This window comes from Oncorhynchus keta, chromosome 12 (genome assembly GCF_023373465.1).
Source record: "Oncorhynchus keta strain PuntledgeMale-10-30-2019 chromosome 12, Oket_V2, whole genome shotgun sequence".
In the NCBI taxonomy this organism is placed as follows: Eukaryota; Metazoa; Chordata; class Actinopteri; order Salmoniformes; family Salmonidae; genus Oncorhynchus; species Oncorhynchus keta.
In genome coordinates, this window is record NC_068432.1 from 39,404,350 (window position 1) to 39,426,650 (window position 22,301).

The 22,301-nt window shown below is 33.7% G+C and overlaps 1 protein-coding gene across 7 annotated transcripts in view; it reads left to right on the forward strand.

Annotated features, from left to right (window-relative positions):
- The window catches only part of LOC118376713 (membrane-associated phosphatidylinositol transfer protein 2-like), a 109,667-nt gene that overhangs the window by 64,933 nt on the left and 22,433 nt on the right, over positions 1-22,301 (forward strand). For 5 of the 7 annotated variants that reach the window (XM_052458296.1, XM_052458297.1, XM_052458298.1 and 2 more), the window contains 7 exons: positions 331-390; positions 5,187-5,277; positions 8,558-8,711; positions 8,821-9,010; positions 9,809-9,928; positions 10,125-10,345; positions 10,481-10,647. In XM_052458296.1, the coding sequence (XP_052314256.1) occupies positions 331-390; positions 5,187-5,277; positions 8,558-8,711; positions 8,821-9,010; positions 9,809-9,928; positions 10,125-10,345; positions 10,481-10,647 (1,003 nt within the window). The remainder of the gene's footprint in view (positions 1-330; positions 391-5,186; positions 5,278-8,557; positions 8,712-8,820; positions 9,011-9,808; positions 9,929-10,124; positions 10,346-10,480; positions 10,648-22,301) is intronic. The other 2 variants (XM_052458299.1, XM_052458301.1) reach the window with 1 other exon arrangement.

The window sequence follows — 22,301 nt, forward strand, 5'->3', positions numbered from 1 at the left end:
ACTTTCCCTGCAATCGTTTAAGAGTTAGTACCCAGAATCCATCACAGACAAGAGTAAACATCATTGTGAGGTTCTCACAGACCAGGTAAACAACGACATGAGATTCTCACAGAGGATTACTTACTATAGAATCACAAGTTCTTAACAACATTTCATAACAATACATGAACAGCAATGTTTGCAGTTGAACTGTACGTCTTTGGTACTGGAACAGTTGACTTGGTAAAGTTGTCTGAAGCTGATCCCAGGGGGAGAGAGAACGTCACAGTGTCTCTGGGGATCACACACGCACATATTATATGAATGTTGTGTTATCCACTCTGTGTCCAGCGTCACGTCTCTGGTAAACGGAGACGTCGTTCCACTGTCAGGTCCCACAGACGACCAGCTGTAAGTCTGACCTTTAACCTCTGAGGTAGCCTTTAGAAGTCCAATGCCCTGTGGTGTGAGTAGGTTCCCAGTAGGACAAGGTCAAACAAATCCTGCTGTGTTTATGGTAACTTACTGGAATCCAGTTACTTGTAAGTTATTGTCAACTGTTAAACCAAAGTTTCTTTGGAAATTACAGTAACATACTGTACTTTTTTATACAGTAAATTGCTGGTAAATGGCTGCCAGTAAGTTACCGGAAAAACAACTGGATATTTTTGTTCGTGTAGGGTGTTGTGTTAGGTCACTCAGATCATACTGTACGCCAATGTTCCCTCTAACCTGCGCCCGTGTGCGGGTGCTCAGTAGTCTAGAGACTGGTGTGCAGGGCGCAGAAGAAATATCAGCCAACAGAGACAAGCACAAGATTGAACTTCACTCAACTTTGTAGAGTTTTCCCAGTTATTTAAAACTATCAACCTTTCCCTTTACTGTGGCAATTGTGATCGAATCAACACAATATTAGCCACTTTCAGTAAAACAGACCGAAACATGATAGAGATTTTGTTGTAGGCATTGGAGTAGGATTTTATTGAGCATGACTCAGCCCATACTCTACACAGACCAGTGTGGCATAACCAATCAGAGCTGCAGAAGGCCTATATGCAAATAGACCATTGCCATAAATGGATCTGTGCCATTTACTTTGAACTAGACTGTGTTTACAGCTGTGGTCATGAGTAGATGCGCTTGTTTTGAGTTTAAAGTAAGAGCTGCATGTAGCCACGTGTGAAAATGTTGTTCATATCCTTTGCTAGTTAGTGAGTTATTAGCCCAATTATAAACTCAACAAAAAAAGAAACGTCCTCTCACTGTCAACTGCATTTATTTTCAGCAAACTTAACATGTGTAAGTGTGAACATAACAAGATTCAACAACTGAGACATAAACGGAACAAGTTCCAAAGACATGTGACTAACAGAAATGGAATAATTGTAAAGGGGTGCGTAACTGGTGGCGGGGAAGTCAGACGCAGGAGAGCAGAACTAGGTAATAGCCGGAGCAGTTTAATACAAAAATCAACGGCATAAAAATACAACAGAATATGGGTACAAAACCCGACGTGCACCAGTAAACATGTGCACAAATATTTACAACAAAAAAATCCATACAAAGACATGGGGGGAACAGAGGGTTAAATACACAACAATTAATGAGGGAAATGGAAACCAGGTGCGTAGGAAAATAAGACAAAACAAATGGAAAATGAAAAGTGGATCGACGATGGCTAGAAGACCGACGCCGAACGCTGCCCAAACAAGGGGAGGAAACGACTTCGGTGGAAGTCGTGACAATAATGTGTCCCTGAACAAAGGGGGGGTCAAAATCAAAGGTAACAGTCAGTATCTGCTGTGGCTATCAGCTGCAGTGTATCTCCTCCTCATGGACTGCACCAGATTTGCCAGTTCTTGCTGTGAGATGTTACCCCACTCTTCCACCAAGGCACCTGCAAGTTTCCGGACATTTCTGGGGGGAATGGCCCTAGCCCTCACCCTCCGATCCAACAGGTCCCAGACGTGCTCAATGGGATTGAGATCCGGGCTCTTCGCTGGCCGTGGCAGAACACTGACATTCCTGTCTTGCAGGAAATCACGCACAGAACGAGCAGTATTGCTGGTGCTGTTAGTGTCTTAACGACCGTTCCACGGGTGCATGTTCATTAATTGTTTATGGTTCATTGAACAAGCATTGGAAACAGAGTTTAAACCCTTTACAATGAAGATCTGTGAAGTTATTTGGATTTTTACAAATTATATTTGAAAGACAAGGTCCTGAAAAAGGGATGTTTCTTTTTTTGCTGAGTTTATATAATTTGTAGTGAGCAATATGGGAGTGCTTTTTTTAGTAACATTTATTTAACTAGGGAAGTCAGTTAAGAACACATTCTTATTTACAATGACAGCCTCGGAACAGTGGGTTAACTGCCTTGTTCAGGGGCAGAATGACAGATTTTTACCTTGTCAGCTCAGGGATTCAATCTTGCAACCTTTCGGTTACTGGACCAACGCTCTAACCACTAGGTTACCTGCCGCCCCAGCTGATTGCTTCCTACAAGAGCACAAAACGGGTACAGTGCATTTGGAAAGTGTTCAGACGCCTTGACTTTTTCCACATTTTATTACGTTATAGTTTTATTCTAAAATCGATTAAATCGTTTTTTCTCTCATCATTCTACACACAATACCCTATAATGACAAAACGAAAACAGGCTTTTAGAAATGTTTGCAAATGTATTAAAAATAATAAATGGAAATATCACACATAAGTACACAGACCATTTACTCAGTACTATGTTGAAGCACCTTTGGCAGCGATTGTAGCTTTGAGTCTTCTTGGGTATGATGCTAGAAGCTTGGCACACCTGTATTTGGGGAGTTTCTCCCATTTTTCTCTGCAGATCCTCTCAAGCTCTTTCAGGTTTGATGGGAAGCGTTAATGGACAGCTATTTTCAGGTCTCTCCAGAGATGTTCGGTTGGGTTTAAGTCCGGGCTCTGGCTGGGCCACTCACGGATATTCAGAGACTTATCGCAAAGCCACTCCTACGTTGTCTTAAGGTCATTGTCTTGTTGGAAGGTGAACCTTCACCCCAGTCTGAGGCCCTGAGCACTCTGGAGCAGGTTTTCATTAAGGATCTGTCTGTACTTTGCTCTGTTCATCTTTCCCCTCGATCCTGACTAGTCTCCCAATCCCTGCCGTTAAAAAAAATCCCACAGCATGATGCTGCCACCACCATGCTTCACCGTAGGGATGGTGCCAGGTTTCCGCCAGACGTGATGCTTGGCATTCAGGCCAAAGAGTTCATTCTCGGTTTCATCAGGCCAGAGAATCTTGTTTCTCATCGTCTGAGAGTCCTTTAGGTGGCTTTTGGCAAACTCCAACCATGCTGTCATGTGCCTTTTACTGAGAAGAAGCTTTCGTCTGGACACTACCATAAAGTCCTGATTGGTGGAGTGCTGCAGAGATGGTTGTCCTTCTGGAAGGTTATCCCATCTCCACAGAGGAACTCTGGAGCTCTGTCAGAGTGACCATATTGTTCTTGGTCACCTCGCTGACCAAGGCCCTTCTCCCCCAATTGCTCAGTTTGGCCGGACGGTCAGCTCTAGGAAGAGTCTTGGTGGTTCCAAACTTCATCCATTTAAGAATGATGAAGACCATTGTGTTCTTGGGTACCTTCAATACTTCAGATATGTTTGGGCACCCCTCCCCAGGTTTGTGCCTCTACCCAATCCTGTCTCTGAGCTCTAAGGAGAATTCCTTCAACCTCATTAGTTTTTTCTCAGACATGCACTGTCAACTGTGGGACCTCATATAGACAGATGTGTGCCTTTCCAAATCATGTCCAATCAATTGAATTTACCACAGGTGGACTCCTATCAAGTTGTAGAAACATCTCAAGGATGATCAATGGAGCCCGATTTTGAGTCTCATAGCAAAGGGTCTGAATACTTATGCAACATTTCTAAAAACCTGTTTTCGCTTTGTCGTTATGGGGTATTGTGTGTAGATTGACAAGGGAAATTTAAAAATATATATATTTTAGAATAAGGCTGTAATGTAACTAAATGTGGAAAAAGTCAAGGTGTCTGAATAGCTTCCGAATGCTCTGTACATTTCTAGACATCTTTGAAAGACAGTCAGGTAAAGAGTTTCTTGTCTTAAAGAGGCAGTGTTGTATTTTGAGATAGGCTTGAATAAAATAAGTAGCCAATAGACAGAGGGTAGCATAATGTGTCTGATTTTCTGTAATAATAGTATGGGAATAATGACACATTTTATTTTGTAAAGTGGTTTCTTGCATCGAACAACAAAACAACATTTTCAGTCACCTCCTTGTCTAAAGGACAAGTGGATAAACAGGTTAATGTCAAGCCCTGCATGTTTTTTTCAAAAGCCTCATGGAATGGGCTCCTGATTAGCGCAGGGGTCTAAGACACTGCATTACAGTGCAAGAGGTGCCACTGCAGTACCTGATTCGAATCCAGACTGCATCACATCCGGCCGTTAAAATGTTGTGGGATGCATTTTCTCCATTATTTTTGATGGTAGGCCACTCTGGTAGGCTTACATTATGATCAAATAGCCACGGTAGCGTACTTGGTCACTGTTAAAACTGTACTTGAAAGTGGGTACAGGCCCCATGTTCACAGTAACTTCAAGTGTGTACAGCCTCAGTGTTCACAGTAACTTCAAGTGGGTACAGCCTCAGTGTTCACAGTAACTTCAAGTGGGTACAGCCTCAGTGTTCACAGTAACTTCAAGTGGGTACAGCCTCAGTGTTCACAGTAACTTCAAGTGGGTACAGCCTCAGTGTTCACAGTAACTTAAAGTGGGTACAGCCTCAGTGTTCACAGTAACTTAAAGTGGGTACAGCCTCAGTGTTCACAGTAACTTAAAGTGGGTACAGCCTCAGTGTTCACAGTAAAAGCACGCTAGACGTTGCACAGAATTTCCACAATGTTGAAGTTTGCACCCATCAGACCTAAAATTTGCTCAATGCTGAAAAAAATTAGAGGGAACATTGCTGTAGGCTGTGAAAATATGTTGTTTTATTTTTTATTTTAAAAATCCATGCCATTGTTTACTTCATTGTGCTCCATTGTGCTCCAACACATATATACTCTATATGCCATTTAGCAAAGTGTGCATACAGTAGAACCCACTACCATGGCGTTACAAGCACCATGCTCTACCAACTGAGCTACAAAATAATAATAATAATCAGTGTCCACCATCTCTCCTCCTCTTTATCCTGTAGGATGGGTCGTCTCAGCAGTGTCTGACGCCCTCCAAGATCCACGTTCTGGTTCTGGTTCTACACGGGGGTAACATATTAGACACTGGAGCAGGTATACAATATAAGAACTATTTTTATAAAGTGGACAACACTTAAACAGTTACAGTAAACACTTAAACAGTTACCTTAAACACTTAAACAGTTACCTTAAACACTTACACAGTTACCTTAAACACTTACACAGTTACCTTAAACACTTAAACAGTTACCTTAAACACTTAAACAGTTACCTTAAACACTTAAGCAGTTTCCTTAAACACTTAAGCAGTTACCTTAAACACTTAAACAGTTACCTTAAACAATTAAACAGTTACCTTAAACACTTAAGCAGTTACCTTAAACACTTAAACAGTTACCTTAAACACTTAAACAGTTACCTTAAACACTTAAGCAGTTACCTTAAACACTTAAGCAGTTACCTTAAACACTTAAACAGTTACCTTAAACACTTAAGCAGTTACCTTAAACACTTAAGCAGTTACCTTAAACACTTAAGCAGTTACCTTAAACACTTAAACAGTTACAGTAAACACTTAAACAGTTACCTTAAACACTTAAGCAGTTACCTTAAACACTTAAGCAGTTACCTTAAACACTTAAGCAGTTACCTTAAACACTTAAACAGTTACAGTAAACACTTAAACAGAACCTTAATACTTAAGCAATTACCTTAAACACTTAAGCAGTTACCTTAAACACTTAAACAATTACCTTAAACACTTAAGCAGTTACCTTAAACACTTAAGCAGTTACCTTAAACACTTAAACGGTTACCTTAAACACTTAAACAGTTACCATAAACACTTAAACAGTTACCTTAAACACTTAAACAGTTACCTTAAACACTTACACAGTTACCTTAAACACTTAAACAGTTACCTTAAACACTTAAACAGTTACCTTAAACACTTAAGCAGTTTCCTTAAACACTTAAGCAGTTACCTTAAACACTTAAACAGTTACCTTAAACACTTAAACAGTTACCTTAAACACTTAAGCAGTTACCTTAAACACTTAAGCAGTTACCTTAAACAGTTACAGTAAACACTTAAACAGTTACCTCAAACACTTAAGCAGTTACCTTAAACACTTAAGCAGTTACCTTAAACACTTAAGCAGTTACCTTAAACACTTAAACAGTTACAGTAAACACTTAAACAGAACCTTAACACTTAAGCAGTTACCTTAAACACTTAAGCAGTTACCTTAAACACTTAAACAATTACCTTAAACACTTAAGCAGTTACCTTAAACACTTAAGCAGTTACCTTAAACACTTAAACGGTTACCTTAAACACTTAAACAGTTACCATAAACACTTAAACAGTTACCTTAAACACTTAAACAGTTACCTTAAACACTTAAACAGTTACCTTAAACACTTACACAGTTACCTTAAACACGTAAACAGTTACCTTAAACACTTAAACAGTTACCTTAAACACTTAAGCAGTTTCCTTAAACACTTAAGCAGTTACCTTACACACTTAAACAGTTACCTTAAACACTTAAACAGTTACCTTAAACACTTAAGCAGTTACCTTAAACACTTAAGCAGTTACCTTAAACACTTAAACAGTTACCTTAAACACTTAAGCAGTTACCTTAAACACTTAAGCAGTTACCTTAAACACTTAAACAGTTACAGTAAACACTTAAACAGTTACCTTAAACACTTAAGCAGTTACCTTAAACACTTAAACAGTTACCTTAAACACTTAAGCAGTTACCTTAAACACTTAAGCAGTTACCTTAAACACTTAAACAGTTACAGTAAACACTTAAACAGAACCTTAACACTTAAGCAGTTACCTTAAACACTTAAGCAGTTACCTTAAACACTTAAACAATTACCTTAAACACTTAAGCAGTTACCTTAAACACTTAAGCAGTTACCTTAAACACTTAAACAGTTACCTTAAACACTTAAACAGTTACCTTAAACACTTAAGCAGTTACCTTAAACACTTAAGCAGTTACCTTAAACACTTAAACAGTTACAGTAAACACTTAAACAGAACCTTAAACACTTAAGCAGTTACCTTAAACACTTAAGCAGTTACCTTAAACACTTAAACAGTTACCTTAAACACTTAAGCAGGTACCTTAAACACTTAAGCAGTTACCTTAAACACTTAAACAGTTACAGTAAACACTTAAACAGTTACAGTAAACACTTAAGCAGTTACCTTAAACACTTAAGCAGTTACCTTAAACACTTAAACAGTTACAGTAAACACTTAAACAGTTACCTTACACAGTTACCTTAAACACTTAAGCAGTTACCTTAAACACTTAAACAGTTACAGTAAACACTTAAACAGTTACCTTACACAGTTACCTTAAACACTTAAGCAGTTACCTTAAACACTTAAGCAGTTACCTTAAACACTTAAACAGTTACAGTAAACACTTAAACAGTTACCTTAAACACTTAAACGGTTACCTTAAACACTTAAACAGTTACCTTAAACACTTAAGCAGTTACCTTAAACACTTAAGCAGTTACCTTAAACACTTAAACAGTTACAGTAAACACTTAAACAGTTACCTTAAACACTTAAGCAGTTACCTTAAACACTTAAACAGTTACCTTAAACACTTAAGCAGTTACCTTAAACACTTAAGCAGTTACCTTAAAATCTTAAACAGTTACAGTAAACACTTAAACAGAACCTTAAACACTTAAGCAGTTACTTTAAACACTTAAGCAGTTACCTTAAACACTTAAACAGTTACCTTAAACACTTAAGCAGTTACCTTAAACACTTAAACAGTTACCTTAAACACTTAAGCAGTTACCTTAAACACTTAAGCAGTTACCTTAAACACTTAAACAGTTACAGTAAACACTTAAACAGAACCTTAAACACTTAAGCAGTTACCTTAAACACTTAAGCAGTTACCTTAAACACTTAAACAGTTACCTTAAACACTTAAGCGGTTACCTTAAACACTTAAGCAGTTACCTTAAACACTTAAACAGTTACAGTAAACACTTAAACGGTTACAGTAAACACTTAAGCAGTTACCTTAAACACTTAAGCAGTTACCTTAAACACTTAAACAGTTACCTTAAACAGTTACCTTAAACACTTAAGCAGTTACCTTAAACACTTAAGCAGTTACCTTAAACAGTTACAGTAAACACTTAAACGGTTACCTTAAACACTTAAACAGTTACCTTAAACACTTAAACAGTTACAGTAAACACTTAAACAGTTACCTTAAACACTTAAGCAGTTACCTTAAACACTTAAGCAGTGTTCTCACTTTATTTATTCTTGTAAAGACAATGTAACAATTTTGTATTTACTCATAATTACTCCCAGGTGAGCCAAGTAGTAAGCAGGCTGACGTCAACACTCTGAGTGGAGCATTTGAGACTGTGATGAGAGTACATTACCCAGCAGCCCTAGGACGCATTGCCATCCGCATGGTTCCCTGCCCGGCGGTGTGTGCCGATGCCTTTTCACAGGTTTCCAAGTGAGTACACAGGTTTCCAAGTGAGTACACAGGTTTCCAAGTGAGCACACGCACGCACACACACACACAAACACACACTCTAACCCTCGCTCCTCTCTCTCTGGTCCAGTCTCAGTCCCTATAGTTTTGATGAGGGCTGCCTTTCCAACAGTCAGGACCACATCCCTCTGGCTGCACTGCCTCTATTGGCCACTTCCGCTCCGCAGTACCAAGACTCCGTGGCAACCGTCATCCAAAGAGCCAATCAGGTGTATGGAGACTTTATCAGGTCCTTGGAAGGGGCATCCTTCTCCGGACAGGTCAGTGCAGGAGTCAGGGGTCAAAGTTAAGGGGTTAGTGATTTTTGCTGATTATACAATACAGTGAGCTCCAAAAGTATTGGGACAGTGGTAAATATTTGTTTTGGATTTGTACTCCAGCATTGAAATGATACAATGACTGTGCAGTTAATGTTCAAACTGTCCGCTTTAATTTGAAGGTACTTTCATCCTTATTGAGTGATCCGTTTAAAAATGACTTTTTGTACATAGTCCTCCCCCCCAAAGTATTGGGACTAATTCACTCATATGTGTATAAAAGTAGTCAAATGTTGAGTATTTGTTGGATGCATTTGCTGTTTGTTTTGGTTGTGTTTCAGATTATTTTATGCCCAATATAAATTAATGGTAAATAATGTATTGTATCATTTTGGAGTCACTTTTATTGTAAATAAGAAAAGAATATGTTTCTAAACACTTCTACATGAATTTGGATGCTACCATGATTATGAATTGTCCTGAATGAATCATCAATAATGATGAGCGAGAAAGTTACAGAGGCATAAATATCATACCCCCCCAAAAATGCTAACCTCCCCTTTTACTTAATAATGATGGTGAGAGGTGAGCTTGTCTTGGGGGCATGATGTTTGTGCGTCTGTAACTTTCTCATTCATCAATATTCATGATAACCTCAACGCTACTGTATCATTTCAAATCCAAAGTGCTGGAGTACAGAGCCAAAACAACAAAACATGTGTCACTGTCCCAATACTTTTGGAGCTCACTGTATGTACTGTATGTACTCAATTTAAATCTGTGTATTCTCTCCTCCTGTAGGTGTGTGTGATCGGGGACTGTGTAGGTGGTATCCTAGGGTTTGATGCGCTGTGCAGCAGTAACGTCATCGTTTCAGAAAGCCAGAACAGCAGTAGACGAGGCAGCACCATCAGCGTACAGGTACCTCTGTCTCCTTTAATTCCATCCCACAGGGCTACTCGAGGACTAAAAAGCACTTTCAATGTAACTCTCTTAATCTCTGTCTGGGAAACCGGTCCTATCTGTTGCATAGATCTGACAGCTACTAACTATGTGTGCCCTCTCTCTCCCCCTCTCCCTCTCTTTCTCTCCCCCTCCACCTCCTCCGTCTCTCCAGGATACAGACCTCCTCTCCCCTGGCATCATAATAAACAGTGTCTCTCTGTCTTCTCCGTCTTCTCCGACTCTGGAGGGCAGTCGCCATCTTAGTCGCAGTAACATTGACATCCCTCGCAGCTCAGGGCCTGACGACCCCAAGAGAATGCTGCCTCGCAAACGCAGCGACTCCTCCACCTACGAACTAGACACCATCAAACACCACCAGGCATTCCTGTCCAGGTCAGACACACACGCACAAGGTATAGATAGCTACATTGACCGACCTTTGTTATCAAATGTTAACTTTTCTACTGTTTATTTTTCCCCCCACTCTTCTGCTGTTCCCTCTCTCTCTCTCTCCCTCTGTCTCTCCAGTCTCCATAGCAGTGTATTGAGAACAGACTCAGGTTCGAGGCGCTCCAGCGGGAGTACCATGCTAGAGGGAGGGAGGCTGGACTTCGAGGTGGCAGACTTCTTCCTCTTTGGTTCACCTCTGGGGCTGGTGCTGGCACTGAGGAAGACTGTGGTGCCGTCCATAGATGGTGAGGGACACCTTCATCAGTGGTTGATCTCACTAGCCTGGGTGTGAATATATTACTGCTGCAGCCAACAGTCTTTGCCATGCATGAAGTTGACTTTTTAAGGAGCTGGCTGAAGCAGAAATAGACTATTTGCTAAGTTGGCACTTTTCATGATTGCATTCATGTGTGCAGTCTTTGATTTTGCGTTCAGCCAATTCAAACATTCAGCCAATTCAAACATCAAACATTCAGGTAATTCAAACATATCAAACATTCATCCAATTCAAACATTCATCCAATTCAAACATTCATCCAATTCAAAACATATCAAACATTCATCCAATTTAAACATATCAAGCATTCATCCAATTTAAACATATCAAACATGCATCCAATTCAAAACATATCAAACATTCATCCAATTCAAACATTGATCCAATTCAAACATTCATCCAATTCAAAACATATCAAACATTCATCCAATTTAAACATATCAAGCATTCATCCAATTTAAACATATCAAACATGCATCCAATTTAAACATATCAAACATTCATCCAATTTAAACATATCAAGCATTCATCCAATTTAAACATATCAAACATGCATCCAATTCAAAACATATCAAACATTCATTCAATTCAAACATATCAAACATTCAGGTAATTCAAACATATCAAACATTCAGGTAATTCAAAACATATCAAACATTCATCCAATTTAAACATTCATCCAATTCAAACATATCAAACATTCATCCAATTCAAAACATATGAAACATTCATCCAATTTAAACATATCAAACATTCATCCAATTTAAACATATCACACATTCATTCAATTCAAACATATCAAACATTCAGGTAATTCAAACATATCAAACATTCAGGTAATTCAAACATTCAGGTAATTCAAACATATCAAACATTCATCCAATTTAAACATATCAAACATTCATCCAATTTAAACATATCACACATTCATTCAATTCAAACATTCAGGTAATTCAAACATATCAAACATTCAGGTAATTCAAACATTCAGGTAATTCAAACATATCAAACATTCAGCCAATTCAAACATATCAAACATTCATCCAATTCAAACATTCAGCCAATTCAAACATTCAGGTAATTCAAACATATCAAACATTCATCCAATTTAAACATATCAAACATTCATCCAATTCAAACATATCAAATATTAATCCAATTTAAACATATCACACATTCATCCAATTCAAACATATCAAACATTCAGGTAATTCAAACATATCAAACATTCATCCAATTTAAACATATCAAACATTCATCCAATTTAAACATATCACACATTCATCCAATTCAAACATATCAAACATTCAGGTAATTCAAACATATCAAGCATTCATCCAATTCAAACAATCAGCCAATTCAAACATATCAAACATTCATCCAATTTAAACATTCAGGTAATTCAAACATATCAAACATTCCGCCAATTCAAACATTCAGCCAATTCAAACATATCAAACATTCATCCAATTTCAACATATCAAACATGCATCCAATTTAAACATATCACACATTCATCCAATTCAAACATATCAAACATTCAGGTAATTCAAACATATCAAACATTGAGCCAATTCAAACATATCAAACATTGAGCCAATTCAAACATATCAAACATTCATCCAATTTAAACATATCACACATTCATCCAATTCAAACATATCAAACATTCATCCAATTTCAACATATCAAGCATTCATCCAATTTAAACATATCACACATTCAGCCAATTCAAACATATCAAACATTCAGCCAATTCAAACATTCAGCCAATTCAAACATATCAAACATTCAGCCAATTCAAACATTCAGGTAATTCAAACATATCAAACATTCAGCCAATTCAAACATTCATCCAATTTAAACATATCAAACATTCATCCAATTTCAACATATCAAACATGCATCCAATTCAAACATATCAAACATTCATCCAATTTCAACATATCAAACATGCATCCAATTTAAACATATCACACATTCATCCAATTCAAAACATATCAAACTTTCATCCAATTTAAACATATCAAACATTCATCCAATTTAAACATATCACACATTCATCCAATTCAAACATATCACACATTCATCCAATTCAAACATATCAAACATTCAGGTAATTCAAACATATCAAACATTCAGCCAATTCAAACATATCAAACATTCATCCAATTTAAACATATCAAACATGCATCCAATTCAAACATATCAAACATTCATCCAATTTCAACATATCAAGCATTCATCCAATTTAAACATATCAAACATGCATCCAATTTAAACATATCAAACATTCATCCAATTTAAACATATCAAACATTCATCCAATTTAAACATATCACACATTCATTCAATTCAAACATATCAAACATTCAGGTAATTCAAACATATCAAACATTCAGGTAATTCAAACATTCAGGTAATTCAAACATATCAAACATTCATCCAATTCAAACATTCAGGTAATTCAAACATATCAAACATTCATCCAATTCAAACATTCAGCCTATTCAAACATATCAAGCATTCATCCAATTCAAACATTCAGCCAATTCAAACATATCAAACATTCATCCAATTCAAACATTCAGCCAATTCAAACATATCAAACATTCATCCAATTCAAACATTCAGCCAATTCAAACATTCAGGTAATTCAAACATATCAAACATTCATCCAATTTCAACATATCACACATTCATCCAATTCAAAACATATCAAACTTTCATCCAATTTAAACATATCAAACATTCATCCAATTTAAACATATCACACATTCATCCAATTCAAACATATCACACATTCATCCAATTCAAACACATCAAACATTCAGGTAATTCAAACATATCAAACATTCAGCCAATTCAAACATATCAAACATTCATCCAATTTAAACATATCACACATTCATCCAATTCAAACATATCAAACATTCATCCAATTTCAACATATCAAGCATTCATCCAATTTAAACATATCACACATTCAGCCAATTCAAACATATCAAACATTCAGCCAATTCAAACATTCAGCCAATTCAAACATATCAAACATTCAGCCAATTCAAACATTCAGGTAATTCAAACATATCAAACATTCAGCCAATTCAAACATTCATCCAATTTAAACATATCAAACATTCATCCAATTTCAACATATCAAACATGCATCCAATTCAAACATATCAAACATTCATCCAATTTCAACATATCAAACATGCATCCAATTTAAACACATCACACATTCATCCAATTCAAAACATATCAAACTTTCATCCAATTTAAACATATCAAACATTCATCCAATTTAAACATATCACACATTCATCCAATTCAAACATATCACACATTCATCCAATTCAAACATATCAAACATTCAGGTAATTCAAACATATCAAACATTCAGCCAATTCAAACATATCAAACATTCAGCCAATTTAAACATATCAAACATGCATCCAATTCAAACATATCAAACATTCATCCAATTTCAACATATCAAGCATTCATCCAATTTAAACATATCAAACATGCATCCAATTTAAACATATCAAACATTCATCCAATTTAAACATATCAAACATTCATCCAATTTAAACATATCACACATTCATTCAATTCAAACATATCAAACATTCAGGTAATTCAAACATATCAAACATTCAGGTAATTCAAACATTCAGGTAATTCAAACATATCAAACATTCATCCAATTCAAACATTCAGGTAATTCAAACATATCAAACATTCATCCAATTCAAACATTCAGCCAATTCAAACATATCAAACATTCATCCAATTCAAACATTCAGCCAATTCAAACATTCAGGTAATTCAAACATATCAAACATTCATCCAATTTAAACATATCAAACATTCATCCAATTCAAACATATCAAACATTCATCCAATTTAAACATATCACACATTCATCCAATTCAAACATATCAAACATTCAGGTAATTCAAACATATCAAACATTCATCCAATTTAAACATATCAAACATTCATCCAATTTAAACATATCACACATTCATCCAATTCAAACATATCAAACATTCAGGTAATTCAAACATATCAAGCATTCATCCAATTCAAACATTCAGCCAATTCAAACATATCAAACATTCATCCAATTTAAACATTCAGGTAATTCAAACATATCAAACATTCCGCCAATTCAAACATTCAGCCAATTCAAACATATCAAACATTCATCCAATTTCAACATATCAAACATGCATCCAATTCAAACATATCAAACATTCATCCAATTTCAACATATCAAACATGCATCCAATTTAAACATATCACACATTCATCCAATTCAAAACATATCAAACTTTCATCCAATTTAAACATATCAAACATTCATCCAATTTAAACATATCACACATTCAGCCAATTCAAACATATCAAACATTCAGCCAATTCAAACATTCAGGTAATTCAAACATATCAAACATTCAACCAATTGAAACATTCATCCAATTTAAACATATCAAACATTCATCCAATTTCAACATATCAAACATGCATCCAATTTCAACATATCACACATTCATCCAATTCAAACATATCACACATTCATCCAATTCAAACATATCAAACATTCAGGTAATTCAAACATATCAAACATTCAGCCAATTCAAACATATCAAACATTCAGCCAATTCAAACATATCAAACATTCATCCAATTTAAACATATCAAACATGCATCCAATTTAAACATATCAAACATTCATCCAATTTAAACATATCACACATTCATCCAATTCAAACATATCACACATTCAGGTAATTCAAACATATCAAACATTCAGCCAATTCAAACATATCAAACATTCAGCCAATTCAAACATATCAAACATTCATCCAATTTAAACATATCAAACATGCATCCAATTCAAACATATCAAACATTCATCCAATTTCAACATATCAAGCATTCATCCAATTTAAACATATCAAACATGCATCCAATTTAAACATATCAAACATTCATCCAATTTAAACATATCAAACATTCATCCAATTTAAACATATCACACATTCATTCAATTCAAACATATCAAACATTCAGGTAATTCAAACATTCAGGTAATTCAAATATATCAAACATTCAGGTAATTCAAAATTTCAGGTAATTCAAACATATCAAACATTCATCCAATTCAAACATTCAGGTAATTCAAACATATCAAACATTCATCCAATTCAAACATTCAGCCAATTCAAACATATCAAACATTCATCCAATTCAAACATTCAGCCAATTCAAACATATCAAACATTCATCCAATTCAAACATTCAGCCAATTCAAACATTCAGGTAATTCAAACATATCAAACATTCATCCAATTTCAACATATCAAACATGCATCCAATTTAAACATATCACACATTGATCCAATTCAAAACATATCAAACTTTCATCCAATTTAAACATATCAAACATTCATCCAATTTAAACATATCACACATTCATCCAATTCAAACATATCACACATTCATCCAATTCAAACATATCAAACATTCAGGTAATTCAAACATATCAAACATTCAGCCAATTCAAACATATCACACATTCATCCAATTCAAACATATCAAACATTCATCCAATTTCAACATATCAAGCATTCTTCCAATTTAAACATATCACACATTCAGCCAATTCAAACATATCAAACATTCAGCCAATTCAAACATTCAGGTAATTCAAACATATCAAACATTCAGCCAATTCAAACATTCATCCAATTTAAACATATCAAACATTCATCCAATTTCAACATATCAAACATGCATCCAATTCAAACATATCAAACATTCATCCAATTCAAAACATATCAAACTTTCATCCAATTTAAACATATCAAACATTCATCCAATTTAAACATATCACACATTCATCCAATTCAAACATATCACACATTCATCCAATTCAAACATATCAAACATTCAGCCAATTCAAACATTCAGCCAATTCAAACATATCAAACATTCAGCCAATTCAAACATTCAGGTAATTCAAACATTTCAAACATTCAGCCAATTCAAACATATCAAACATTCAGCCAATTCAAACATATCAAACATTCATCCAATTTAAACATATCACACATTCATCCAATTCAAACATATCAAACATTCATCCAATTTCAACATATCAAGCATTCATCCAATTTAAACATATCACACATTCAGCCAATTTAAACATATCAAACATTCATCCAATTTAAACATATCAAACATTCATCCAATTTAAACATATCACACATTCATTCAATTCAAACATATCAAACATTCAGGTAATTCAAACATTCAGGTAATTCAAATATATCAAACATTCAGGTAATTCAAACATTCAGGTAATTCAAACATATCAAACATTCAGCCAATTCAAACATTCAGCCAATTCAAACATTCAGGTAATTCAAACATATCAAACATTCAGCCAATTCAAACATTCATCCAATTTAAACATATCAAACATGCATCCAATTCAAACATATCAAACATTCATCCAATTTCAACATATCAAACATGCATCCAATTCAAACATATCAAACATTCATCCAATTTCAACATATCAAACATGCATCCAATTTAAACACATCACACATTCATCCAATTCAAAACATATCAAACTTTCATCCAATTTAAACATATCAAACATTCATCCAATTTAAACATATCACACATTCATCCAATTCAAACATATCACACATTCATCCAATTCAAACATATCAAACATTCAGGTAATTCAAACATATCAAACATTCAGCCAATTCAAACATATCAAACATTCAGCCAATTCAAACATATCAAACATTCATCCAATTTAAACATATCAAACATGCATCCAATTCAAACATATCAAACATTCATCCAATTTCAACATATCAAGCATTCATCCAATTTAAACATATCAAACATGCATCCAATTTAAACATATCAAACATTCATCCAATTTAAACATATCAAACATTCATCCAATTTAAACATATCACACATTCATTCAATTCAAACATATCAAACATTCAGGTAATTCAAACATATCAAACATTCAGGTAATTCAAACATTCAGGTAATTCAAACATATCAAACATTCATCCAATTCAAACATTCAGCCAATTCAAACATATCAAACATTGATCCAATTCAAACATTCAGCCAATTCAAACATATCAAACATTCATCCAATTCAAACATTCAGCCAATTCAAACATTCAGGTAATTCAAACATATCAAACATTCATCCAATTTCAACATATCAAACATGCATCCAATTTAAACATATCACACATTCATCCAATTCAAAACATATCAAACTTTCATCCAATTTAAACATATCAAACATTCATCCAATTTAAACATATCACACATTCATCCAATTCAAACATATCACACATTCATCCAATTCAAACATATCAAACATTCAGGTAATTCAAACATATCAAACATTCAGCCAATTCAAACATATCAAACATTCAGCCAATTCAAACATATCAAACATTCATCCAATTTAAACATATCACACATTTATCAAATTCAAACATATCAAACATTCATCCAATTTCAACATATCAAGCATTCTTCCAATTTAAACATATCACACATTCAGCCAATTCAAACATATCAAACATTCAGCCAATTCAAACATTCAGCCAATTCAAACATATCAAACATTCAGCCAATTCAAACATTCAGGTAATTCAAACATATCAAACATTCAGCCAATTCAAACATTCATCCAATTTAAACATATCAAACATTCATCCAATTTCAACATATCAAACATGCATCCAATTCAAACATAGCAAGCATTCATCCAATTCAAAACATATCAAACTTTAATCCAATTTAAACATATCAAACATTCATCCAATTTAAACATATCACACATTCATCCAATTCAAACATATCACACATTCATCCAATTCAAACATATCAAACATTCAGGTAATTCAAACATATCAAACATTCAGCCAATTCAAACATATCAAACATTCAGCCAATTCAAACATATCAAACATTCATCCATTTTAAACATATCAAACATGCATCCAATTCAAACATATCAAACATTCATCCAATTTAAACATATCAAACATGCATCCAATTCAAACATATCAAACATTCATCCAATTTCAACATATCAAGCATTCATCCAATTTAAACATATCAAACATGCATCCAATTTAAACATATCAAACATTCATCCAATTTAAACATATCAAACATTCATCCAATTTAAACATATCACACATTCATTCAATTCAAACATATCAAACATTCAGGTAATTCAAACATATCAAACATTCAGGTAATTCAAACATTCAGGTAATTCAAACATATCAAACATTCATCCAATTCAAACATTCAGGTAATTCAAACATATCAAACATTCATCCAATTCAAACATTCAGCCAATTCAAACATATCAAACATTCATCCAATTCAAACATTCATCCAATTCAAACATATCAAACATTCATCCAATTCAAACATTCAGCCAATTCAAACATTCAGGTAATTCAAACATATCAAACATTCATCCAATTTAAACATATCAAACATTCATCCAATTCAAACATATCAAATATTAATCCAATTTAAACATATCACACATTCATCCAATTCAAACATATCAAACATTCAGGTAATTCAAACATATCAAACATTCATCCAATTTAAACATATCAAACATTCATCCAATTTAAACATATCACACATTCATCCAATTCAAACATATCAAACATTCAGGTAATTCAAACATATCAAGCATTCATCCAATTCAAACATTCAGCCAATTCAAACATATCAAACATTCATCCAATTTAAACATTCAGGTAATTCAAACATATCAAACATTCCGCCAATTCAAACATTCAGCCAATTCAAACATATCAAACATTCATCCAATTTCAACATATCAAACATGCATCCAATTCAAACATATCAAACATTCATCCAATTTCAACATATCAAACATGCATCCAATTTAAACATATCACACATTCATCCAATTCAAAACATATCAAACTTTCATCCAATTTAAACATATCAAACACTCATCCAATTTAAACATATCACACATTCAGCCAATTCAAACATATCAAACATTCAGCCAATTCAAACATTCAGCCAATTCAAACATATCAAACATTCAGCCAATTGAAACATTCAGGTAATTCAAACATATCAAACATTCAGCCAATTGAAACATTCATCAAATTTAAACATATCAAACATTCATCCAATTTCAACATATCAAACATGCATCCAATTCAAACATATCAAACATTCATCCAATTTCAACATATCACACATTCATCCAATTCAAACATTCAGGTAATTCAAACATATCAAACATTCAGCCAACTCAAACATATCAAACATTCAGCCAATTCAAACATATCAAACATTCAGCCAATTGAAACATTCATCAAATTTAAACATATCAAACATTCATCCAATTTCAACATATCAAACATGCATCCAATTCAAACATATCAAACATTCATCCAATTTAAACATATCACACATTCATCCAATTCAAACATTCAGGTAATTCAAACATATCAAACATTCAGCCAATTCAAACATATCAAACATTCATCCAATTCAAACATTCAGGTAATTCAAACATATCAAACATTCATCCAATTCAAACATTCAGCCAATTCAAACATATCAAACATTCATCCAATTCAAACATTCAGGTAATTCAAACATTTCAAACATTCATCCAATTCAAACATTCAGCCACTTCAAACATATCAAACATTCATCCAATTCAAACATTCATCCAATTCAAACATATCAAACATTCATCCAATTCAAACATTCAGGTAATTCAAACATATCAAACATTCAGCCAATTTAAACATATCAAACATTCATCCAATTCAAACATTCCGCCAATTTAAACATATCAAACATTCATCCAATTCAAACATTCATCCAATTCAAACATATCAAACATTCATCCAATTCAAACATATCAAACATTCATCCAATTCAAACATATCAAACATTCAGCCAATTTAAACATATCAAACATTCAGCCAATTTAAACATATCAAACATTCATCCAATTCAAACATATCAAACATTCATCCAATTCAAACATTCAGCCAATTTAAACATATCAAACATTCATCCAATTCAAACATTCATCCAATTCAAACATATCACACATTCATCCAATTCAAACATTCAGGTAATTCAAACATATCAAACATTCAGCCAATTCAAACATATCAAACATTCATCCAATTCAAACATTCAGGTAATTCAAACATATCAAACATTCATCCAATTCAAACATTCAGCCAATTCAAACATATCAAACATTCATCCAATTCAAACATTCAGGTAATTCAAACATATCAAACATTCATCCAATTCAAACATTCAGCCAATTCAAACATATCAAACATTCATCCAATTCAAACATTCATCCAATTCAAACATATCAAACATTCATCCAATTCAAACATTCAGGTAATTCAAACATATCAAACATTCAGCCAATTTAAACATATCAAACATTCATCCAATTCAAACATTCCGCCAATTTAAACATATCAAACATTCATCCAATTCAAACATTCATCCAATTCAAACATATCAAACATTCATCCAATTCAAACATATCAAACATTCATCCAATTCAAACATATCAAACATTCAGCCAATTTAAACATATCAAACATTCAGCCAATTTAAACATATCAAACATTCATCCAATTCAAACATATCAAACATTCATCCAATTCAAACATTCAGCCAATTTAAACATATCAAACATTCATCCAATTCAAACATTCATCCAATTCAAACATATCAAACATTCATCCAATTCAAACATATCAAACATTCATCCAATTTAAACATATCACACATTCATCCAATTCAAACATTCAGTTAATTCAAACATATCAAACATTCATCCAATTTAAACATATCAAACATTCATCCAATTCAAACATATCAAACAATCATCCAATTCGAACATATCAAACAATCATCCAATTCAAAACATATCAAACATTCATCCAATTCAAACATTCAGCCAATTCAAACATATCAAACAATCATCCAATTCAAACATATCAAACATTCATCCAATTCAAACATATCAAACAATCATCCAATTCAAAACATATCAAACATTCATCCAATTCAAACATTCAGCCAATTCAAACATATCAAACAATCATCCAATTCAAACATATCAAACAATCATCCAATTCAAACATATCAAACATTCATCCAATTCAAACATTCAGCCAATTCAAACATATCAAATATTCATCCAATTTAAACATATCAAACATTCAGGTAATTCAAACATTCCGGTAATTCAAACATTCAGGTAATTCAAACATATCAAACATTCATCCAATTTAAACATATCAAACATTCAGGTAATTCAAACGTATCCAACTTTTAGGTCATTCAAACATATCAAACATTCAGGTAATTCAAACCTTCAGCCAATTCAAACATTCAGGTAATTCAAACATATCAAACATTCATCCAATTTAAACATATCAAACATGCAGGTAATTCAAACATATCAAACATTCAGCCAATTCAAACATATTA